The 25,431-nt window shown below is 48.1% G+C and overlaps 1 protein-coding gene across 1 annotated transcript in view; it reads right to left on the bottom strand.

Annotated features, from left to right (window-relative positions):
• LOC138580390 (3'-5' exoribonuclease HELZ2-like) overlaps window positions 1–25,431 on the bottom strand; it is a 957,207-nt gene that overhangs the window by 41,017 nt on the left and 890,759 nt on the right. The window contains exon 18 of the mRNA XM_069650902.1: window positions 4,689–4,845. Within this exon, the coding sequence (XP_069507003.1) occupies window positions 4,689–4,845 (157 nt within the window). The remainder of the gene's footprint in view (window positions 1–4,688; window positions 4,846–25,431) is intronic.

Raw genomic sequence — 25,431 nt, forward strand, 5'->3', positions numbered from 1 at the left:
TTTTGACAGTGCAGTGAAGCCTTAAGCTTCACTGTATTGACTTTTTTCTCATCTGTCATGGGGAAACCGACATGCCCTTCAGGCTGTCAGTATTGGGAAACATTGATTCCCTTAGTATAGTTACTTTGTTACTACTTGTAATAACTTTTTATTACTTGTGGTAACTTTTATCATTGTACAAAGCATCTTACAATGCAGTACAATGGGGTACACTTTTTGTTTGGCCCTAGACTAACACTTAGAGAATTTCGGGTTACTCTAGGTGTGCTAAATAGTCAAGCTGGTAGCAGCAGTGACTTTTTACAATTTTTTGGTACATTTCGTTTTAGCCTGCGTTTACCGTGCTTGGCTACTAACTGTGCTAGTGGTCAGACATGGCCATGCCACAAGGGTTTTCGCTTGTCATTTGGCCATCTTGTCTTTTAGCCTTCTTCTTGTCCTGTGAGGCCAGAAAAATCATTATATGGAGTTCCAGAGCCCGGCAAAGCAACTTTTGGCGGGCTACTGGAGGGCTATGTGTGTTTGCTGCCAGGAAGTGGGCTGGGACTGTCTGGTCCCAATCCACAAACTGGTGACAGGGTGTCTGAGTGGTATGCATGAGTTTTCCCGCCAGTGCACTGCTGGGGTTTGTGTGTGGTAGATCTGTCATTGGCTAGTGGGAGTTCCAGCTCTTACCTGGCTTTTAGGATAAGATGAGGACCCCTGCACCCACAATAGAGAGATCCTGGAAGAAATTGAAGAAGCAAAAACTCCCGTCCAGTGACAAGACCTGCGAGGAAACTGAGGACCCGTCGGAAGAAGGCATGGCAACCAACTTCTGCTGCTGCCCTGGTAGAGCCCTGTCCTGTGGAAGATCTCCAGCAGTCTTGTGAAAGAGCTGCGACCCTTGGAGTGGAGGGAACATCCATTCTCGACGTCATCTCAGAGTCCTGCAAAGAAGAGCCTTAGGAAGCGCCCCAGAACTGACCCGTGGCTGACCAGCTCTGAGTTTGGGCTACTGCACTGCAGACGTAATTCCGACCTAGAACTTGGGGGATCCCCAGCTTGTGCAACAAGACTTAGCTCTGCAGGATTTCATGCTCCTAGCATCAAGGGGACCTGAGATAGTCAGACCGTGGCTAGTGAATCCCTTTGCGTCGCCATGCATTGGTGGCTGTTGTCGGAAACTGCTTACCTGCATCCATTCCTGTCCTGAGAGGGGCCATGCAATGCGTTCTGCTGCATTCTTCAACTGGGAAACCTTGCACCAGCATTAGACACTGACAGGAGAACTGCTCCAAACCTGCAACCCCTGGGAATCAATGGCTGAGGTTGATGGCGGAAAAAGCGACCTTGGACTGTCTTCAACCAACCTGCCAAGTCTCATGAAGAATCGGAGTATGGGGGGTGAGTTATAGCGATAATTACCTGCACCCCTAACTCCCTTTTAAAAGTTTGGTAACTTTTAAGAACTTTTGTATTACTTTGGCTTTGCCACTGCTTGTTCATACAAGCACTCCGAAGTTGGGAGCATGTTTGTTAATCAGATTAACTAGTCCCATAACCATTGGAACTGTTCACTGGACCCCAGACATCCTACTTTCATTTTTCCAGCTTCACAAACTGTGGGGAACTTTGCTGAACTTTTGGGCACAAGGCCCCATGCATTTTAGGCATGGGCTTCTGAATTTAGAATGTATTCTCTGTGGATTTGTAGTGCTAATACTAATCTGTACCTTCCTTTTCAGGGGTTTGATATGTGTTTTGCTCTACTCTAGTGATTGTGTATATGTATCATAATGTTAATGTTGTGTGATATTATTACCTGTTCGTAGTCTTTTTTCACAGTTTATTTTGGCCATAAGTAAAGAAGTATTTTTATACCTGTTAGTCTAAGTGTGTTTGTTGACTGTTTCACTCTGTGTACTCATTGTGGACCCTTTACAAGTTCACCACCTCTTCAGGCTTAGCCTATACCACTCGCCTTGCTACCTTGAACTGGTTTGGCTACAGATCCCAGATTTGTCCCTGTCACAATATACGTTGGCCTTCTATACATCTGTCCACCAGGCCAGAGTATAGAAAATCAGTCTTAACACCAGCCTGGCGGGGAATATTCATAGCATGTGAATCCATGTAAGACCCCATGCTGGGGAAAAAGGCTTTTCGTACCCTCTTTAGTCAGCCAGGATTCCAAAATAGACAGATATGTTGTTCCCATTAAATTTAATGGAGGGAAAGCTGAAAAAAGAAAATGTCTGTACCACTTACCTTTAGGGTTTCTATGAAGACCCTATTACTTTTAAAGTTGGATTGTTTTTACTGCGTGATGTGTCCTAAACGTATAGTACTTAATTGTGCCTTTAAAAAAAAAGAAAAAGTGCATTTTTTGCAGCCTACTTGTGTACTGTACTTTCTTGGGTTATCTACTGGCACTAAACACACCTATACACCAGCCATCTTACCTCTTTGGAATTAAACCAAAACTGATATGTCATTGCTACCCCTCACTGACCTTTGTCCATCTCTTGGTCAAACCCTGTCTTGCACTTAAGATAGTTTCACACCACTCACATGGGGCTTTGAAAAAGTGTCCCCAAGAGAGTGTCTGTGAAAATGAAGATTTACCGCCTTCTTTTCTATGTCTATGACAATGCCTCAGGTCCCCTGGTGCCTGGCATTAGAAAGCCTCCCATCACTGAAGGCATAATGGAGGGATCTAAAAAAGAAAATGAGCTTCACAAAGCATGTATATGCACTAGAAGTGGTAGGTCAAAAATCTTGATAGGTGGCTACAGCTTTGAGATCCATAATCATTGTGCTCGTCCTGTACTGTTTACCAACCTTTTTCCCTTAGAAGTACTCATCCAAGGCCCCATGGAGTGTGCAACATTGTTGTGCTCCCAGAGAGAACTTAAGTGGGTTGGGGGAGGGTCCTGTGGGGGGTCGGAGGGGTAAGAGTGCCCAAAAGGTACCCAGGGTCTGCCTAGGGGAAGGAGCCTTGCTCGGGTTAGCTATGGAAGCCAGAGAAGACTAGGGCAGAAAGACTTGTTGCAAGTTGCCTAGGCACTTGCAAGTAAAGAGCTTAAAGGATTAGTAACCTGACGACCCTGGCAGAAACGTTGAGAGTTCCACAGCTAAACTGGACTTCCTTTGTCCAACAGGATCCAGATTTGCTCATATCTGGCTACATATACTTGTGTGCCCACAGTGCATGGGGAAGGGTTAGCCAAGACCAGATCTGGTGTGTATGTGAATAGTTGTCTGTATTCAAAGATGAATTCAGATCCTGTGTGTTTGCCTGAGAAAGTGAATGTGGTGGCCCTTGGTCACCATATTCAAACTTTACTCAGCCCCAACCCCATCCCCAAAGATCTGTTGCCCGTCAAATGTTTGAAAGGAGGCACGATTGTGATTGGAATCAGAGTATCTGCTCCAAAACTTTGTCAATCACTGGGTCAACTTTTGAACCACCAAGACGCAGACTAATAGTGTTTTAATAGTGTTTCACGCAAGATTTCTCCAGCTTGTAAACCCTGAAATAACTATGTAATGGTATGTAATGGTGATGAAAGTCTGAATCAGCTATGTTACACAGGCTATGTACCCAAACATGAAACTGCAGAAGACCCTGTGGAAGCCCTGGTGAGGCAATCTCCCATTGATCGTACAAACAGACAAAATGCTGTTCGGATCTGCGGATTCTAGCCTTTTCAGTGTCCCCTTCCAAAGACATGGCAGGACCAGCTGGCTTACAAGCCTACAAGAGCCCTTTCTCCTAGAAGACAACTTGCTGCTTTTCCTGGCAGAGGCAAGAGCACTTCACAACCAAGGACTGGTAACAGGTAGAGCCAAAGACCTACTGTTCCAAATGACAATGAAATTAAATAAACATTGACCAAGAACCTCAGGCTTTCCTGACCTGCATGACTGAATGACTGCCTGGTTGCTGCACACCTGTGTTCTTGGCTACCATAAAGCTGCACCAGACCCAAATGTCCTACGGTCCAGAATCAATCGTGGTAATGTTAAAGTCGCCCTTCCTGGTGGGGAGCCTTCTGGGTCACCAAAATGTCCCAGTTTACCCTCACTTCTTCCCAGTCACCCCAACTTGCCAGGGTCACATCCTAAAACACTGAGCGGAACTCATTTCAATATTGCTGCATCAAGCTTTCTTCTGCACAGTAAAGAACAATGTTTTGGCTAATAGGTTGTGTGAAGATTACCTTACTGTATGGTATGAAGAATTTACATGACCGACTACCATCCTCCCCTTCTAAGAAGGTAGCCTTGGCTACTCCACCTTAGCCACTGAGAGCGAGGAGGGCTAGAAGGAAAGCAGGTTACCTAGTTGTGGATTGGTCTTTCTAACACCATGAACACCAGACTGAGGAAAAGACTACTTCACTCATGTTTGGTGCTGTAATGTTCATAAAGGTTCCAATACCTTGAAACTGATTTGATCATGTGTACTAGAATGTGCACCATTCTCTAACTTTAAATCATCACTCTAAATATTGTCTCCCACAACCTTTTTCTCCCCCCTCCCATTTATGCAGCTTATGCCCGGGCCACACAATTTGTTCATGCTCTACTTCTATCCACCACCTCCCCTTGACACCAGCTCCCATTTAAACCTATGTCAATTTCACCAGTTTAGCCAACCCCCACAATAGGTCCAAGCAGTGCTACTCCCACTCAGTTTTCACCTTGGCTTTTCATGATGGTGCAGACGTTGATGCCATGGAGGCCTTCCTTCTGTAAGCACTGGTTGATCTCCCCCACCTGTGCATTGTACGGCGTGAGGATGGCGATATCCTTTGGGAGGATGCTGCGATCTAGAGTCAGCTGCTTCACTATCTGCACCTGTAAGAGTAAATGGACCTTAAATTCCTAGTACAAACAAGCCTTATGTATGTCAGCCCTTGCAAGGTATTCAACTGGCAAATACATGCAGGTCAAAAGGTGACCACAAATTTGAAAATCCTAAACCGATTTTCTTCTAAGCCTTTCTCAAATATATTTAGAAAATCAACTTTTCAAACCAGTTTTAGCCTTTGGACACTATTTGGTAAGGCCCAGCAATGACATGTGACACTAAAGTGTGGTTGAACAAGATGATTTGTTTACCATTTGTTTTGGGCATGGCTTAGATGTAATGTCTGTAGACGCCAGGGAAAGGTCTGCACACAAGAAGGATGTTCCCAACTCAAACAGTGTCAAGGATGGGTCAACACAAAGGCCGAAAGTTTCTCCAGATGTCTAGCACCTTCAAAGTAGTGTAACCCAACTACATTCCACTTCTCATAGTTCTTGACCTGTGCTTAATAGTCCTTACCCCTCCTTGGACACCCTACTGTGCAAAACAATACCCATAAGACGCAGCCAACCAAGTTCTAATCCCTAGATTTAAGAAGTCTTTTAGCCTTCTGACTACCCTAAGCTTTCAAACACAAATGGTCTAAGTTTGCCAACAAACGTTCGGAGATTAGGATTTATGAGGCTAAATCATAACCTAACAAAACAGATAAGTTCTCCTGGGAAGGCTCTTGAAGAGTATGCTCACAGCCTGTATCCAACTTCGGTCTTCCTGCTTTCGCGGTTATGCCAGAACTCCCCCCCCCCCCCCGGGTGTCAGGGTTCCATGTCTTAAAATCGCGGCAAAAATGGCCGTGAATACAAAATCTTGCGGCAAAAATGCTGTGGTTTTGCCACCACAATCATGTAAAGGATGCGGGGGACACCCCTGCAATCCCCGGACCCATTATACCATTTAAGGGAAGCGGGGGACACCCCTGCAACCCCGCTCCCCTTAAATGGTATAATGGGGTACACCTTTACCAGGTCAAACCACAGCATTTTTGCCACAATTTCTTTTAACAGCGACATTTGTGCCGCAATATTATTACCTGATACCGGTGTCAGGCTTCTTGGGTTCCTTGTCTCGGATTTATTCACCTCAACCTCTGGTTTCTCCAACTTTCACTTGCTTTTCCCCAATCCACCATGCATAGCTGGGTTGCTCAACGTTCACGCTAGGACTTTCCCAGAACTTTGGTTTCATCAGCATTCACTTTAATAGATATTTCTTCCCACTACCACCCAATTCAGGGTCCTTTTCAGGGAGGTTTTCCTAAACTCTACCAACAGGTGAGGCTCTATAAAACGATCCCTTGGTATACAGGCTCCAACTCTTATTATAAGTCTGTACTACCCAAAGGTTTGTTAGAATGGCAGAGCAGCCAGGCTTATTTTATGAGGAGGATGTGAGCTGTAGGTAATTACAATGAACTTAGTAAATACATATAGCCCAACAGAACTCACACACTTGTAATGATATTAAAATATACATCTATTTTATATACACAAGGCAAAGTTATATTCAGGTATGTAAATACTATTTAGACTGACCAACACAAATAGAAAACTACAGCAATACTTTTTTAGGTGAGTAAACCAATGCACCGGTCATCAACACAGTTCAATGATAAATCAATTCACTTCTTAAAGTCACTCAGACAATGTTCTGTTGTAAGGAAAAAAAGGCTATTCAGCACCAGCAACAGCAATAGACTACTTTGTAATATTTTCAATGATTCCAATACTTTAGCAGTCCTTCCTTAACTAGTTCAGAGTTTATCAGAGTCAGTTGGGATGGGGTGGGAGGGGCGCAAAGTCATGTGCAGCAGCAGAAAAGGCAAAGTTCCACAGGATACTTTAATTATGTTTAAGTAGGATGCTTTAGTGGAATAAAAAAAGTTATCAGGGACCTTGGAAAGGACTCCCTATGGGTGCAAATGTTTTAGGCCTCGGCAATGCGTATTGGAGAACACCCAAACGCCTGATACGGCACTCCAGTAACACAGGAGCGACAATTTAGCTTGAGGCAAGCACTACCTTGAGCCCCACAGCACCTTAGGAGTATTGAAGAAGATGCAGCTCATTCTTTCCTGTGCAGCAGCGGTGGACCCGGTCTCCTGTTCCTTGGTCGTGGTGACGAAAGGAGGGACTCTGAAAGGGATGTCGCAGCAACGGTCGCAAGAAAGTTCCCTCTGCAAGGAATTCATTGGACTCCCACGTCAGTCTGAAGCTTTGGTGCCTGTTTACAAGCTCCTACAGTAAAGGGTTATCACTTGGTCAATCAGCCTCGATTCTGCAGTCCTGCCCTCTGGTGGAAGGACTTTGGGCATGGGGATCTGGCGAACTCCAGAGACAAAGGTTCTGGGAGGATTTGTTCACAGGAAGACGATGCACTGCAATTGGGTCGGAGGTCCCCTGGTATTGGCGGTTTGCAGCTGTGGAAGGTCACTGCACGTCGGGGCGTGGCTCGTTCTGAAGGTTGTCCAATGGCTAGTTGGTCCCACCAGCCAAAGGGAAGGAGTCGTTCTCTTCGGATCTCCTCTGTCGATTTGAAAACTGGATCAGGACAGCAGTGGTCTCATCGGAGTTACTGGAAGGGATTTGCTGACATCTCTGGTTGTCTTCTGCTTCGGATCTTCTGTTCCAGTGGTCGACTTTTCTTCTGCCTCAGGAACCACATCTTTTACCTGGATTTCCCATTCATTCCTCTGCAAACTCTCTGCAGTTTAAAGAAAGGGGCGGGTGGCTGTCCACTCAGGACAGCCAGCCCCCCAGTGGGAACTAGTTCCATTCAGGCACATCAGCAGACAAAGGATAGCAGAGTTTCGGGACCCTGCCCTGCTTCCTGTCCTCGCAGACACATTGGAGCCTCTGCGGGCTACACAAAGGGTTCCTGCCAAAGACAAAACTCACATCCAGACCTCCCCATCTCAGGATGACAGAAGGGCTAAGAAAGAACAACCACACAAGAAATGGCGAAAAAAGAAAGGCGCCACCATTTTGGAACATAGGTGACCCTCTTGTGCATAACCGCAGCTGTAAGTACAGCCCGCAATGGAAAATTGCACAAAAGTAAGTAGACACGCCCCCTGCCACCAGCCATAACTATAGGGTTGTTACTGTAACTAAAAAGTTACAGGAGCAGAAAGAAGGGGGATACTAGGTATCCCCTCGGCACTCCACATAAGGTGGTGTGTGCTGATCTCTCAAAAGTGAAAGTTAGGAATGATAAAAAGTATCCACCTATCCTTAAGAACAGTAGTTTTTAAGGACAATGAAAGAATATAAAAAGGAGAACCCAATGGGCTCCCAACAACACTGCACATAGGGTGCAGTGTGCTGCAAAAGTGTATCGCATATGCCTTTATAAGGTCTGGAGGAAAGCAAGACTCCATAAAAAAAAGTAACACATAAACCAGAGTTGCCCTGGTTAGAGCAGAAAATAATGAATGTGGGGCGGGGCTCCCCTCATTCAGGAGAACAAGAGAAAAGAGAAGTCCAACAAAAAGTGCTGGGGGTCTCACTAGGAGAGTGGGATTAAACATAAAACTGATACATCTCCCTAAGTGTCACCCTCCTGCCAGGTGTCTCCCTGCCTCCTGTTTGGCCCAGCGAGGTTTCACTAGCTCTGCCTTTCTTCTAGCAGCATACCATCCTCAGGGTTGGATCTCTCCACAGCATACGATGTAGGTTTGTCAAATGTGTCAAGATCATGACCATGACAGGGGGAAGGGGTGTTGAGAAGATAAGGATCCACCCGAGCTGGGGTAGGTGGCCTAATAGGGTGCATGCCAGAACCAGCTCCGATCCCGGACGCGGGGTGGGAGTTGGGGAGGATGGTGGCCAGCCCATATGAGTGTGCATTGTATGTGACGGACGGTACCACTATCCCTTCCACAATGCCAGCCAGCCTCTCTGCTGGCCACAGTTCTTTCATCTATTTCAGAACCGCAAATCCCACAATGCTCTTGGGAGCAACAAGAAAACTCAGACTGGGACCATCGAGACCCCAACATTGACTGGATTGGGATTTTCTCCTGCCCAACAGAGAGGAGACACCAAACACCCGACCCACCAACTCCAAACAAACCAAAGGGAATGGCGGAACAGAAAACTAGGGGAGTGAGTAAGAACTGCAGGGGAGAAGTGAAGACAGAAATCCTGCCCAAACCAAGGGGGAACAACACTCACCAGCACAGGAAGATGGCCACCAGGAAAATTAGCACATGGCTGCCATCCAACAAATGGACATTTAAAGAGGGTGGGGCTAAAAGCCTTTTAAAGCCTTCCAAATGAAGACAACACCCAGAGGGTTGTTGATAGGAGCATGTGACCAGGGAGGGGTATGGGAACTGGGAGAAGTGTTGGAAAGGGGTGTGGGTGCAGTTGAGCACAGAGGAGATTGACAGGCGCTTAGATGAGGTCAGGCAGAGCGGTGGTGGACCAAGAGACAAGTGGAGAGAGTGGAGTGGAGTCCTGAGTAAACGGACAGTGTTTTGTGAGAATGCAGCAAAGGTAGTGTGAGAGAGTGGTATCAGTTGTGTCTGGTTTGAACAGGGGAGGAGGGGGTGAAATGAAAGATCGAGGGAGGGAGCATAGGAGACACCACACAGACAACTCCCTTGCAAGCATGCATACAAACTCATAAGTAACAACTTCACGTGCATGCTCACACCCTCGACACACTACTGCCGCCATGTACAACGGGATGTGTGGTAAATATGCGGTTAGTGCAATAATGAGGGGCCACAGGCTAGACTTCCTATGCCCCTGTTAGGAGGGTTTTTCATAGCCTTTATCCGGGACAGGACTTCGAAAAGTCAACCTACAGTCAGCAAGTTTTCTTACAACGCCAGATGAGCAAAGCCACTCACTTAAATAGTCGTGACCAAGCAGCAAGGCTGAACTAAGGATGAAGGAGTTGTGTAGTACAACTAACACTTAGCAGAACAGGCAAGTAAAAGAACCACACAGCTAAGTTATGAAAATTACAATCTTATTACAAGAAATAAGTTACTAACCTGTAACTCTGGTTCCCCAGCAAGGATATCTTTCATATATTTACATGCTGTATGAATATTCCCCATAGTCAGGATGGGAATCCTTGGTAACAGAGCAGTTTACTTTATAAAAATTAAAACTGCAGTTACTCTAGTTGAGTCATTTTGGGTCATATTGTTCACAGCCAATAGAAAGGGCTCCTTTAGTTCCACCCCTGGAGGCCATATTCGGATTTGGCATAGCGCACGTAAAGTGGCAATAAGAGCCAAGAAAAGCCATAAGTGGGGTAGGTGGGATGGATCCCATGTGAATCTATGAAAGATACCAATTGCTTGAGAAATTTAAGTTACTCACCGTAGTGAATAGAGTACTCATAGTCCTTAGTCCCCTTTCCTCCATACTTGTGGGTGTCCTCCAACATGGGGACGGTGCCGGAACCTTTGGCAGTGAAAATGTGAGCTACCCCTTTAAATTTTGTATAGCGCGCGGCCCCGGGTGTGGGAACGCCCCTAAGGCCCCACCCTCCGGCGCCTCACCTCAGTCCCCTTTTTACCTATTGGATGCTTGAATACCTGGCTATACTAAAAAATGTTGCCCCCGCCATACTAGCGGGGAAAGATGGGTGGGACGTATGGAGGAAAGGGGACTAAGGACTAGGAGTACTCTAGTCACTATGTGAGTAACTAATTACTCATAGGTTACATCTCCTTTCCTCCATCCTTGTGGTTGATTCCATCGAACAAGATAAATGGGTGGAGCTGTGACAACCTGCCTCATGCTTAAGAAGCAAAAAGGTTCCTCAGAACCGCCTGACCGAATTCTGTATCCTGCCTGGAACTGGTGACCAGAGAATAGTAGTTACAGAAAGCAGACGAGTGGCCCACATAACCGCCTTGCTAGTGACTTCCCAAGAAGCATGCCTCTGAAAGGCGACAGCCGTAGCCTTGGCCCTGACAGCCAGCACATGAATTCCTGCGGGCACCATCTTGCCTAGGTCCAGATAAGCTTGTGAAATGAACTGAACCATCCAAAGAGCGATGGAGGCCTTGGTGCCGGGGCCACACCCCCGAATGTGAAAAACAGTGCTTCCGACCTCTGGAAAGATCTTGTCCGGGAGAGGTAGAAAGTGAGCACTCTCCTCAAATCCAAGAAATGCAGGGCCCTTTCTGCATCTGACTGATTTCCTGGTTCAAGTGGAACGGTGCGACCACCTTGTCCAAAATGTTTGGATGAGTGCGCAAAATGACCTTGTCATTGTGGCAGGTGAAGGGTTTGCGCAGCGACAGCGCCTGCAGATCACTGATTCTGCATGCAGATGTGAGCACCACCAGCAGGAGCACCTTTAGTGTAACTCACCTGATCCGATGCCAGCTCGAATGTTTTGCGCTGTAAGGCGGCAAGCACCACGTTCAGGTCCCAGATGGGATGGGGTCTATGAACTGGAGGGAACAGTCTGGACAAGTCCTTAAGGTGGGCCTTGACCACCAAGTTGGCCACTGAGAAGGTATGACCCAGTGAGCTTTTGTATGCCCCGAAGGCCGCCAAGTAAGTGCAGCAAGTATCCACCTGTACCCCTGAGAGAGCCAGGTGTGCGGAAAAAAGACCACACGTTGTCCAAGGAGCAAGTGAGGGGGTCAAGCCCCTCACCGCGAGCCCAGAGGCAAAATCTTGGTCCACTTACTCATGTACTGAGAGCGAGTGGCCGGCCTCTTGTCCTTCTGTATGATCTGTGAGAAACCTGAAGGGTTTGTCTTTGGGCCTCGAGGTGGATTGAACCCCTCTGACGTATGTCTCTTCACAGTCTTGTGTGTTGATTAAGTCTCGTAACCAGCATTGATGTTTGGGGGGGTCTTTTGATTTCCATTTCCTAGGTATGTTCCGTTTAGCCGCGGCTCCACCCACTGCGAATAGTCTGCGGGTTTTGACGGATACCTTTCCGATATCTCCCAGTAGGTATTTCAAATGTATGACTGGGATGTTTGTGTTTAATATAGCGTCCATAGTTTCTGCCACCTCATTCCAGAATTGTTTCATTGGTGGGCATTCCCAATACATATGAATGGCTGTTGCGGTAAGTGTGCCACATTTGGGGCATGACTGCGGTTTGGAAGGGTCAAACTTGGAGATTTGGTTGGGAGTGATATGCAGGGGATTCAAGATTTTGAATGAGATAAATCTGAAATTTAAGCAAAGCTTATGGTTTTTGTATATTTGCAGTAGTTTGTCCATTGCTGCTCATTTATCTGGATGTTCAAGTCTCTTTCCCACTTTGCTTTCATACAATTCTTGGATGGTGTGTTGGACTGAGTGATCCTATATAGCATAGACACGCTGCCTACGAAGCCATCTTCCGTCAGAATCTCGGATAGGAATTTGTGTGTTAGCGGTGCACTGGGGAAGGATGGCCACTTCTTCTTGTAGGAGGCCTTCAGATGTTGGTGATGTAGAGTTGTGGTTACATTTTTTCCTGTTCTGTTTTGGATCTCTGCCGCCGTCAGGAACTGCCCTTCCGGGAAGAGATCTCCGACCTTGGCCTGCTTTTCGGGGTCCCATAATGTTTGTATAGTGCGGCCCATTGTGGGTTCCAGATCTGGGTATTGCCATCGGGGTAGGTTCGGTCAGTATGGTGTTTCACATCCCACTCTCTTGACCATGCTCTCACTGTCGATTGCATAGGGTCGGCCAGTGTCTTTTCTCTTGGTACCTTGGCAAATATCATGCTCTTGAGATTCAGAGGAGATGCTGCGAATTTTTCTGCGTGTATGTGCGGAAATTGTTCAGCGGTATTTGCCCAGTATTTTGCGAAGTGTGCTTGTGCTGAATAATGGTATAGTTGGAAGTCTGGGGCTGCTAGGCCTCCAGTGTCGTAGTTCTCGCATAATTTGGACCAGTTTAGTCTGGGCATCTGCCCTCCCCAGATGAAACGTGTGGCAAGCTTTTGTAGTGTGTCGAAAAATGTCCTACCCGGCCAGATCGGGATGCCATTCAATAGGTACAGTAGCTTTGGTACTACTAACATTTTCAATAGGGATATTCGACCATACAGGGATAATGGTAGCTTGATCCATGCATTGAGTTTGCATTCCAGTTGTGTCAGGTATGGGGTGTAGTCATTGGCAAACAGAGTTCGTTTGTCTGGCGCCATTATGATGCCCAAGTATCTTGCTGTGGTGGGGGACCAAGTCTTTTATGCCAGCAGTTTGGATTGTGGACTCGGTCAGGGGGATTATTCCGGGCTTGGCTTGGTTGATTTTATATCCGGAGTGTTTGGTGAATTCGGCTATGTCTCAAAGCACGGGTGGTAGATGAATGAATGTCCGGGTTCTTGAATAGAGGGAGATGAATTGTGGGGATCCCATTATACGGATCCCCCTCCAGGTGTGATTGTGTTGTAGATATGCTGCCATTCCCTCTATTGTCAGTGCAAATATTAACAGAGAGAGCGGGCAGCCTTGCCTAGTACCTCTCTGGTCCAGTTGGGAAGTGATGGCGAAGAAGCGTCTGAGGTTCAGGGCAGTGGAGCGGCCAGGTATAAAACCCGTTTGGTCCGGATGCACAAGTTTAGTCATATATTGGTTCAATTTGTTGGTTATGGCCTTAGCAAAAAATGTTGTATCTACATTGATGAGGGACAGCGGTCTATATGAGGAAGGAGAGTGTGCAGGTTTATGCGGTTTTAGCAAGACCGTGATGATGGTTTCTCTCATTGTCGGTGGGAGTGTTTAGCTTTCCAGCGATTCTTCCAATACTTCTAGAAGCCATGTGGCAAGTTCGTTAGTAAAGATTTTGTAGAGGTCTGCAGGTAGGCCGTCCGACCCTGGCGCCCTGCCCACCTTGAGATCTTTGATTACTTGTTGTATGTCTTCTAGGGTAGGAGGTAGATCGATAGTGGCACTTTCCTCTCGGGTGAGCTTGGGAAGTGGGAAGGAGTCCAGATATTCGTGTAGTTCTTCTGTTGGTACTTGAGCCGAATTGGCATAGAGCTTGCTGTAGAAGTCTCGGAACACTTAATTCACCTTCAGATGATCTACATGTGTCAAGCCTTGTTCATCCATTATGCTGGTGATTTGTCTATGTCCCGTAGTGTTCTTAATGTCAGTCCAGAATTATATGTTTGGCATGTTATACATTCTACAATGAATTTTGACAGGTGCTCTTGTAAGTTGGGAACGAACCAGTGTTCTTGGATATCTGCAGCAATGTGTTGTTTTGCTATATGGCCAGGGAAATGCAACTGCTGGAATGCTATTTCCAGTAACTCTATGGGCATTACAACCTTCCCTGTCGTCTCTTGTCTCCAAATGAGATCTGTGGCTGATTGTGTGCATCCCCATTTGTTCCACAGCTCTTGCTCCTATTGGGATGCACGTTTTTGTAACTCTATTATCTGTGCTATTGGGGTATTAGTGTATGCTTCTTCTCATGGCTCTACTTAGTTGCTTTTGTGATACACTCAAGTGTTGGTGTCATATTGAAATACGAGGCCTCCTTCGCGGCTGCATCGGCTGCCGCGTTTCCTGCGTCTGTGTTGCTGGTATGGGCTTGGCACTTCACCACTGCCACTACTGATGGTACTGCTAATGCATCTATCAGCTCATTTAACAATTTTGCATGCTGTACTGGGGAACCATCTGCCCTCCTGAATCCCCTTCTACGCCACCGTGACAGTCCTGAGTGCACTGTGGTAGTTGCATAGGCTGAGTCTGAGTGTATTGTCACTGCACAGCCTTTAGCAGTGTGCAGTGCTTCAATCAATGCAGTTAATTCTGGCGCCTGGGCTGAATAATGGGATGGAACACTTGTGTATAGGCGCGTTACAAATGCCATATCATATCATATCATATCATGGAAGGCGCTTTTGCACAATTGTTTCATATTCATCTTCCTCCATGCGCACTACCGCCATTCCGACGTGTTTTCCTCCTGTCTCGCGGTCTATTGATGCTGACCCATCTATGAAGTATATTTCTCCCTCCTGTAGGGCATTCCCACTTGCTTTAGGGATATTGTCACCTTCCCCCTCATACGTGGCACAATCGTGTTCTTGTATGTCCTCTGTCGTGCATGGCTCTGTAATAAATGTTGCGGGGTTTACTGTCTTGCACCTAACTATGTGTACGTTGGGGCTTGATATTATTACTTCATACGCTGTTGCTCGTTGGGTCGTTAGTGTTGATTTTGTTCGCTCAAGGATGGCAAACAAGGAATGCTCCGCATATAGTGTTACCGAACATCCCATGACAATGGTGGCGCTTTTTTCAATCGCAAAGGCTGCAGCTGCGAGGGCCTGTTTGCATGCGAAATGACCTTGCATTACTGGATCTAGTGTCCCACTGTAGTAAGCCAAGGGTTTGTGACCCAGTGATGTCTTCTGTGTTAGTACTGCTGTCATCAGTGTCCCATTGCAGTGTGAAAATAAGAAAAACTCCCGCTCATAATCTGGGTTCGCGTGGACTGGGGCGTCTGCGATAAGGTCTTTTAATCTCAAATACTGGGTTATCATTTCCTGCGTCCATTTTATTGCGACCCTACTTTTCTGTGCCTCTTAATGCTTGCAGTAAGGGGCGTGTGTATGCCGCATAATCAAGGATCCAAGCTCGGCAATAATTACAAATACTAGAAATGCTTGCATGTCTTTTACAGTTTTTGGCATGATTATGTTGCGTATAGCAGCTGCTCTCTCTGGGAGTATTCGCTTCCCATCTTTTGATATTAGCTGTCCAAGATATACAACCTCGGCGAGGCAGTATTGCAATTTCCCTTTGTCTACCTTGTATCCTTTGGCAGCTAGCACATTCAATAGTGTTATCGAGTCTTCTCGACACCTTTCTTCTGTATGGCTACAAACGAGCAAATCGTCTACATATTGAATGATGGTACTTTCTACGTCTATGTTTGCAATGTCTTCCCGCAATACCCTGTTAAAAATGCAGGGGCTTTCGCAGTATCCCTGTGGGAGTCTGCAATGTTCATACCTGTTGCTCCCTAATGTGAATGCTGTCAGATATCGGGATCCTGGGTCAAGGGGTATTGAGAAGAAGGCATTTTTCAAATCAATTACAGTAAAACATGTTGATTCTTTTGGAACACTACAAAGTATTGATGCCGGGTTAGGGACTAGAGGGAACTCTTTTTGAATGACGTCATTGAGTGGGCGGAGATCCTGGATCATCCTCCACGCCCCTCCCTTTGCTTTTTTGATCGGAAAAATCGCTGTATTACATGGGGAGGTTGATGGCACTATAATGCCTTGTTTCAGGAGTGCATTTATCGTTTCTTTAATTCCCTCCTCCGCTTCCTTTGATATGGGATATTGTTTTACTCTCGGCAGCATAGCACCTGGTTTGAGTTTTATTTTTATTGGTGTTACCTCATGCAGCAGCCCTACATCGTGGGGCCCAGTAGTCCAAATTTCAGGTGCTACTTTTGTCATGTCTTCCTCAAATATAGTCAGTGGTGCTTTAACGCTAGCCATCAATGGGTTGTGTACCTCACTGTATTGGACCATAATATCACATGGTATGCTTATTTCCATTATTATTTCTCCATCATCCTCACCATCGGTGAACAATTCCTCATCTGTTATGTCTCGTAGCATTACATTTGGGTCTATGCATAACACAGTCCTCCACTCACACCCCTGCGCATCCAGTCCTATGACCACAATGCGTTTACTGGATACTTGAACTGCCTCAATGTCTATGGACATTATCGTGCCTGGTACAATGTCTGTGTGTGCAATTGGGCGGAATATGAAATCTGATGGTGTTCTCCATTCTTTTCTTGTTATTTCTGGCACCACCCATGCTTATATCAATGGGTACCCCTCTCACCACAACTTCATTCATCACTGTGCTGATCATCAACATTGCTCGTACTGGGCACACTCCCGGTGTTGAGCACACTATTCCTCGTTCTGTGAAAGAGATTGTCATATTCAACTTACTTAACAAATCTCTACCCAACAGATTTATTGGCGCGTCTTTGTGGTACAGTAAGGGTGCGCGCACGGTTTTACCTCCCACCGTTATATCAAGATCTTTAGTGTAAGGAACTTTTAAAATAGCCCCAGAGAAACCCTGCGTCTCTAAATTCCTGCCTGAGAGTGGAACCCGGCCTTCCATAAGGCATGATTTCTCTGCTCCAGAGACTACCATGAAGATAAACTGCTTATTTCTTATCTCTGCCCCCATTAGTGGTTCCTCTTCTGCACATAGGGTGGTAGTAGGACTGGACACACAAGTGTTCCCTGTGGGCTGTCCTAATCTGAATGCCTTTCTTGCCCTGGCACGGAGAAGACATTATCTCCGATCACTGTTACGCCGCGGTACGGTGCAGGTGCACCATTTGCAGACGTTGCATAACAATTACTGGTCACACTTCCCACTGCATTTTGCCTTACCATTTGTTGTGGTGGTGGTTGCTGTCCTTACTGTACCTGAGGTTCGCTATAGCAGTAGTCTTGTTGTCTCCCACTTCCCATTGGTAGCCCGTAGGGGCTACCTGGGTGCAGACATCCCCAACCTTGTTCGTTCTCCATGGGCTGTTGCCCCTGGAAATACCCTGAAGGCCGCATTCTACAATCTCTAGAATAGTGTCCCCTTCTCCCACAGTTCCAGCATTACCCTTGTGGTCCGCCTCTCATTCATTGGCCGCCAAATCCCCTATTTCCCATACCTCCAAACCCCCCTCACTGGCCGCGGTACCCACCTCTTCCTCTTGCCGGTCGGTCTTGCCACTATTGTCCACCGTATTGCTCTTCTCCGTTCCACTGTCCTGGCCCTCCTGTAGCCCGTAGTGCTGCTATTGTTGCTGGTCTGTTCCCTGCTCCTTCGTCCCCCTCGTTTTCTCGGTCTGTGGTTGCGCTGGCGCTGACGGCGGCGACATTCACTAATTTGTTCTGTACCAGCTTCGCCTTGTCTGCCAACCTTTTTTGTGCTATCTCGTTTTCTCTTTCTTTGATCCTCCTGCAGTGGTGCACAATGATACTCTGTATTTCAGGCCAGCCCTTGGCTTCTATCCCAGCTATTTTGTCCAAGGCCTTCTGCACCTCCTTCGGGAGCCCCTTCTTTATGATAAAATAAAACAAGGCGGTGGATTGGTTCCAAGCCGTGCCAGTTTCACTTCTCCATAAATCCTGCACCCGTAGTATGAATTGCGTAGGATCCTTGTTCTCTTCCATTGTACACTGCATCACTAAATGTAAATCCGGAATATCGGGAAACATGCGCCTCAATGCATCCCATACTTGTGCTCGAACATTATTGAACGCTGATCCATCGTGGCGATCACAACTCATCGTTACTCCAGGGAATCCGGCTTTTTCCCACACTGCGTCTGCTTGGTCACCTATTGCTGACACTAATAAGCTCTTCACATCCCCTATTGATAGCGGCACTCCCGCTGTGTTTTTCTCAAAGGCGTGTATCCATTTTCCAGCCCCTCCCGACATTGGGGGGAGGACCTTGAGCAAGTTCTTTTTGTCCATTTGTGCCCACGGAATGTAGTGTGGCCTACCTGCTCCTTTATGTATCAATGGCATTTGCAACTTGTGTTTCTTCCCTATCTTACTTACCGCACCTTTCTTTGTCTTACTTACCATCACATTTCCCTCTCGCTGTCTTAACCTACCCTGCCATAATGGTGGCGATGGTGTGTCTGGGTACCGGCGGTTAGGCAGTGGGGACCCTGTCTTGGCAGCTGCCTCTTCATACTCGTCTAAGTCACTCCACACTTATTCTATTTCTGACACCTGTTCATTGTTCCCTTCACATCCTTCTCCCCTCTCACTTTCTGGGGTAGGTGGGCGCATAATTCTCACTGGCTTGTCATTCAGATGGAATAGGAACTCCCCCGACCGCCACTCCTTCTCTTGCCCTTGTGGTGTGCGTGGTTCTTGTGATGATACTGACCGTGCTGGCTCTGAGATTGCTTGCGCCACTAATCCTGCTGTGCATAATGTTGGTGTTAGATCCGCTATAGATAATGGTGGCACCTCTCCGCCTCCTGGCAGCATCTGGCTCCTATCGCACAATGCTCGTAGCAGCGTTATCTCTATCTGTGCATGCGCTAGCTGGCGGTCTAATTCTCCAGTGATATGTGCTAAATTCACGGGGGGTGCGCTTGTTGGGCCATACAAACCTCCTTTATCATAAGGGGGTGGTTCTGTGGCAACTGCTCCTGTTGTAGGTGTAGGAGTTGGACAGGCTGGTACGTACAGGGGCTCACTATATCCTACTGCTGGTCTGGACATTAGAGTAAGAGAGTGGAAGAGGTGGGGAGTGAATGATAAGAGTAGGTGAAACGGGAAAGGGAGTGGGAAAAAGGGGAGCAACAGGGAAGAAAACGCGCGCAGGCAGTCCCTGTGCATGATAAGTGTTATATATGTCTTGCAGGAGGTCAGGGGGCATTCTCCATAGGTGGTGTTCCGGTTTGAGTGACCCGATCTGGATTTCAAGTACTACTGGGGAGTGGTCTGAGAGTGTTCTGGGTAGTATAGTGCATTCCTTCAGGTTCGTTTGTGGAGCAGAGCCAATAGTTGATTCTGGAACTTGACCCATGGACATATGAATGAAATGTATAATCTCTGAAGTTGGGATGCAGTTCTCTCCAGGCATCCGCGAGCGGCAGAGAGGACATGGCCTGTTTTATGGTGAGTGCTGCTTTCGAGTTTGTCCGCTGAGCCGTGGATGTCCTATCGAGTGAGGGGTCAAGAATGGTATTGAAGTCTTCCCCCATATCACTCTTGCTTCTTCTGCTGGGGATATTAGAGTCACAATCTGCTGATAGAACTCTGGTGTGTCGATATTGGGGCCGTAAGTATTTATGATTATTAGTTCCTGACCATGTAATGTGCCCCAGGTTATTACAAATCTGCCATTTGTGTCTATTTTAGTTTTATGTACTCGTCCAAGTCTGCGGTGAATCAATGTCAGGACTCCTTGTGATTGCGATGAGTAATTTGTCGTGAATACCTGTGGTCCCCAAGCACGACCAAGTGAATTAGACATTTGTTCCGTGGTGTGCGTCTCTTGTAGTTGGAGAATATCGATTTTGTGTCTGTTGGCGTATGCAACTACTTTTCTGGCCTTGATTGGGTTCAAGAGTCCCCTAACATTCCAGTATAGACGTCTGGTGCTTCTGGTTACTTGTTGAGGTGCCATTCATAAAACATCTGTAGTGTGCCCATTATTACCACTATGTTGTGAAGGTCTTCTTCCCTTTGCAACAATGCTAGTTTTTTCTTGTTATTGTACCAACATTTATTAACTATACAAACTTTTCGGCTGTGCGGCTTTGTGTGGGTTTCATAACTCCTCTAATTGAACCGGCAACCGGCCTGTTTACCCCCCAACCCTCCACCCTCACCCTCACCACCCCCTCAATCGGGCAGTGTAACCCAAAAAACCATCTGCAACTTTGCAGTAGACAATCAGGAGGAGAGGGGGCTGTGCGGCCCAACCTCCTCTCCGGGGCTGCAGCTTTGGTGTTCATGTGGATCGGCATGCTGCCGGTTCGGCCGTAGGACAAGATGGGGGCATTAGTTATATGTCGGGTTTAGTTGTTGGGAGTGCGGAGATCAGGTCCTGGTGGGCATCTCAGGGATGTGTCTCTGAATATATATGACATAGCTTTGTCTGGTGAGTCAAAGAATTGTGTCTTGCCTTCGTGTTGAATGCAGAGCCTGGAGGGGAACAGCATAGCATATATCATTTTCCGGTCTCTCAGTGTTCTTTTCACTGGGTCAAAGGATCGTCGGGAGGTCTGCACCCCTGTTGAGAAATCAGGGAATATATGGATGCGATTGGATTCAAAGGAGAGAGGGCCTTGTTCTCGCGCCAAATGGAGCACCAGGTCTCAGTCTCGGTAGTTGAGTAGCCTTGCTATAATTGTTCGTGGTGGTGCCCCTGTTGTGGGTAGAGAGATCAGTGCTCTATGTGCTCTCTCAATCAGGAATTGTTTCGAGAACTGCGCATCTGGAAATAGGGAGTGGAGCATGTCTTCAAGTGTTCCATTGGAGTATTAGACTTGCGCTCTGCCACCCCAACTACCCTAATGTTGTTACGTCTCAAATGGGATTCTAAATCTTCACATTTGTTCTGTAGTGTATTGACGTCTTTTGGGATTTTTTCCATGGTTTTACCCTGCGTGGTGGATGTGTCTTCCAAAGTAGAGACCCTATTTTCTGCCTCAGGAACACATGTACTCGGAAGGGTTTAACTGCTATTTTCACTTGTTAAGGGAACCCCCCCTCGGTGAAGTGCACCCTTCACCGACCTATCATCCAGATAAGGGTATAGGTGATGGCCCTGCAAGCGAAGGAAGCCCGCCACCACGATCATAAGGTTTGTGCACCCACGAGGGGCCGAATTGCGACCGAACGGAAGCACTCTGTATTGGAAGTGGTGCAGCATAATCGTGAACCGCAAGAATTTCCTGTGCGGTTTGGAAGATGGGGACGAGTAAGTACACATCTTCGAGGTTGAAGGAACTCATCCAGTCCCCTGCGCCTATCTGCAATAGCGGAGGAGAGGAAGGAGGGGGGAAGGAAGAGGAAGACTGAAGCCAGTGGAGACTATAGACAGAAGCCAATGACCCTTGAAAAGCCGCTTCCAGCTGCTCACAAATAGAGCCAGCTGGCCCCCACAGGGGAACTGTGTTCCTTGGCTGAGACGTCATTGCTTTTCGCCGTCCAAGGCAGGAGCGGAGGAGGGGGGGTGTGAAAAAGGCCCTGCAAGGTCCTCTGCTGCTCGCTCCTATGGTGATCTGTCTGGCTGCCACGTTCTGTGGTCTCCAACCGCCTTGAAGCCGCTGAAGGAGAGAGGTTTAAAGTCTGCCCTGCCCAGAATCTGTGGGTAGGACTTTTGCCCCGGCTTCGTCAGGATTGCCAAGGACTTTGCCATTTGGGTGGAAGTCTTCTTTTTTGTAAACCCGTCATCAGTGGATGACTGGAACAGATATGTCCCCTCGAACAGAAGGTTGAGGATCCTGTCCTGCACATCTGAGGACTATTTCGTAGCATGCATCCACGCTGTCCACCTCATTTCGACACCCAGGCAGAGGCCCCTGCTGGATGTGTCAATGTGGGTGACAGAGGACTGCATCTGATCCTGCTCAACCAGGCGAGCCTCGTTAGACCCGCCTTGAAGGAGGCCTGACTCTCCAGAGGGAGGCATGGAAGGAGCTCCCTAATCTCCCATCACCACCTCTGGCTCATCGCAGCAAGGATAGTGTCAGCGTTGGTCTAGCACTGATGCAGCCTGGCGTTGAGGTAGGACTCTCTTCAAAAAGACTTGAGCGTCTTGTCCTCTTTGGACAAACAGTTGGAGGCAGCCACACCCACAGAAGACGAAGAGGAAGGCTTTGACTATGAAGGCGCTGCCGCCACGACAGAAGAATGTGGCTGGAAGTGGGCTGCAAGGATGGCTGGTTCCCCATCCAGAAGCCAAAAGTGGCCAGCCGTTCGTCTGATCGTTGGCACAAGTCTTTTCCCAGACTTACTTGGACATCCTTTTGCATCTGAATGCCCGAACGGCTTGTGGCAAGCAAGGCCAAAAACCTTCACTGGCATCCCTGCTCTGGGTGGGACACCCCTAAGAACTCCGCTAAACTCTGAAGGCGGTCATGAAACGATTTTACCAACGCGGAAGACCCCTCTTCCTGTGAGTCTCTGCCTCCATTTTTGCCAGGTGGAGGGGTCCTGCATGGAATGAGTCAGAGGGGTCCCCCCCTGGCCAGCCCCCAGAGACGGCTGCGCAGCAACAGGCTTCTGAAGAGGAGAGGAGCGGAGGAACGGGCACTGGAGCTGGAAGTATTGGAGGAGGGGGGGCCAGGTCCGGAGCGGCCATGGGCTGCAGCACTGGGATCCCCAGAGGAAATGGAGGGCCCAAAGGAGGGGGCCTTGGAGGCACCACCTGGGGAACCGCCTCCTTGATGAGGTCCTTAAAGAATACCACCATCTGCATAGAGTGCATGAGTAGGTGGAAGCACTTGAAAAAACGATCCTCACAGGCCACTGGGTCGCGAGAGGGAGCGTGACCATTGGCAGTGCTGGGCCTTCTGTCCTGATCGAAACGCAGAGGAACCTGGGATGGGTACCCGAACAGTTGGGTGGCATAAATGTAACCCTGCAGGGACCACCCACCTGTGCTCTGAGGGCCGACACTGCTCCCCGAAGGAAGAAGACTAGCACCACCCTGCACCGCCTGTTCGGAAGGCGACAGGACCGCCAGAGGCCTAGAGTCAGGATCTAAGATGGCCGGTGGCCGTTTTGGGGCCTTGCGCCATGCCCTGGGTGGGGGGACAGGAAGGCCCTGAACCCTGTGCTGGGTCCGACATAGCCGAGGACTGTTTGTGCCTCGACCATGAAGCAGAAGCGCTGACCTCTGAGATGGCTCCCGTAGGCCCAGGGCCCTCAGCCAGTGGGCTGGTAGTTGCATCGTTCCAGAGTCACGACCTCGGAGAGGGCTCCGGTAGTCTGTAGGCCCTCATCTGGGGACCTGGTAGGTGTATGGGACTGCACCTCAGGCTGCCGGCTGGAACTGGAGCTTGAAAGCCCCTTGCAACCCGGTGCAGAAGACGAAGAAAAGCTGGAGTGCCCCTCGGTGGATCGCCCGGAAGAGCCCTTGGGCCCCTCGGCTTGGGAGCCGGAAGCCTTAAGGGCCTCAGGTCTGCAGCGAATACCATAGTCCAAGGGACCTTTCCCAGCTGGAGGTCCCAGGAAGGAGTCTCCATGTTGGGGGGAATGGCCTTAGAGAAAAAGGACCTACCTTCTCTTGGCCCGAGGGCCTGGCGATGAAGTCCTTTAGACAACCGGGTGGTGAAGAGTGGAAGATCTCTCTCCAGCGGGAAAGACCATTCTTCAAGGATCAATGACCAAGAGAGCTCTCCACGCATCCTCGTGGTGCACGGGCCCCAGGCACTCAAGGCAGAGCGTATGGGGGGCTGAGGCCAGGAACGACTGATCGCAGGATGCGCATCTTCTGAAGCCTTCTGCAGCCGACAAGTGCTGGGTGAGGCAAGGCACCGAAGGGAGGTGAAGAAATTAGAAAAACAAAAGAACGGGGAGCACGCAGATAATTGAAAAAGGTTACTGCACCTAGTTGCCAGATCCGACACCTGCCGTGCGGAAAAAGGGACTGAGGTGAGGTACTAGAGGGCGGGGCCTTGGAGGTGTTCCCATGCCTGAGGCCGCACCCCCAGGTGCTATACTAAATTTAAAGGGTAGCTCACATTTTCACTGCCAAATGTTCAGGTACGGTCCCCATGTTGGGGGACGCCCACAAGTATGGAGGAAAGGGGACGGGACGTATGAGTACAGGAGTTACAGGTAAGTAATTCATTCCTTCTCCAGCATTGGATCCTTCATAGATTCACATGCTGTATGAAAAGATTACAAAGCAGTATCACATAACCACAAAGGGCAGAGGCAAGCTCCTTGAAGAGACACTTATCCTAGGAAACACTCACCTCATGAAAACAGATTATCGCAGACCCACTTGGTCGACCCTGGAATCCCTGTCGACACAGTATAACCTTGTAACTGTGTGAACAGAACTCCAGGTTGTGGCGCTGCAGATGTCTAGCAATGGGACTCAGAGAAAAGCTGTTGTTACAGCAGTGACCCTTGTAGAATGCGCCCTGGGCCTGCCAGGGAGAGGCCTGCCAGCCTGTTGATGACAGGAGATGCAGGAGGAAATTCACCTGGCGATTAACTATTTGGAAAGTGGTTTCCCATTCCAGAGGGACCAAAAGTCACAAAGAGAGATGTCTTTGGGAACGATTTAGTACAGGAGACATACAATATCAAAGCTAGCACTACATCCAAAGAGTGTAGCGAGCGTTCAGCAGGTGAAGAAGGCGAGCCAAAGAAAACTGGTAGCACCACAAGTTCATTGAGGTGGAATGACAAAGGAACCTTGGGTACAAAGGATAGGTTATTGAACTTGTGGAAAACTAATTAGGGGGGCTTGCAGGAAAGAGGCTGAATCTCACACACACACATCTAGTTGACATGATGGCTACTAGCAGAGACGTCTTCCAGGATAGAAACATTAGAGACTTTATGCAGATGCTCAAAGGGAGGTTTCATGAGCCGTGAGAGGATTACATTCCACTTCCAGGCCGGGGCCAGCCGTCAGACCAGCGGGAATGAGCAGAAAAGCCCCTTAAATAATTCATTGATTAAGCAGTGGGACCACAGAGAAGGAGGTGAGAGTATAGAGTGAGATAGTTGCAAGGTGCACTGTGATGGAGGAACGCGTCATGGTCGACTTAGCCAAGGATAGCTGATATGGCATGACGTCTTTAGGTTGTGCGTGGAAAGGGTCTCTGCCCAAGCCACACACCAGCAGGAAAATGTTTTCCATTTACTCCTGTAACAAGCTAGCGTGGAAGAAGCATGTTCCCTAGCCAGGACATCCTTATAGTCTTGTGGCGGCAGAATATTGCTGAATTCAAGGAGTGTAGGAGCCAGGCCGCCTGGTTCAGCGAGGCGGGTCGTGGTGTATCACTGTGCCTTCGCTCCCGGAAGGAAGATTGCACAGAGGGGCAGATTTATTGGTGGAGCAGAAGACAGGGTGAGGAATACCA

Source organism: Ambystoma mexicanum, chromosome 3p (genome assembly GCF_040938575.1).
Source record: "Ambystoma mexicanum isolate Mex_15411 chromosome 3p, UKY_AmexF1_1, whole genome shotgun sequence".
NCBI classification, from domain to species: domain Eukaryota; kingdom Metazoa; phylum Chordata; class Amphibia; order Caudata; family Ambystomatidae; genus Ambystoma; species Ambystoma mexicanum.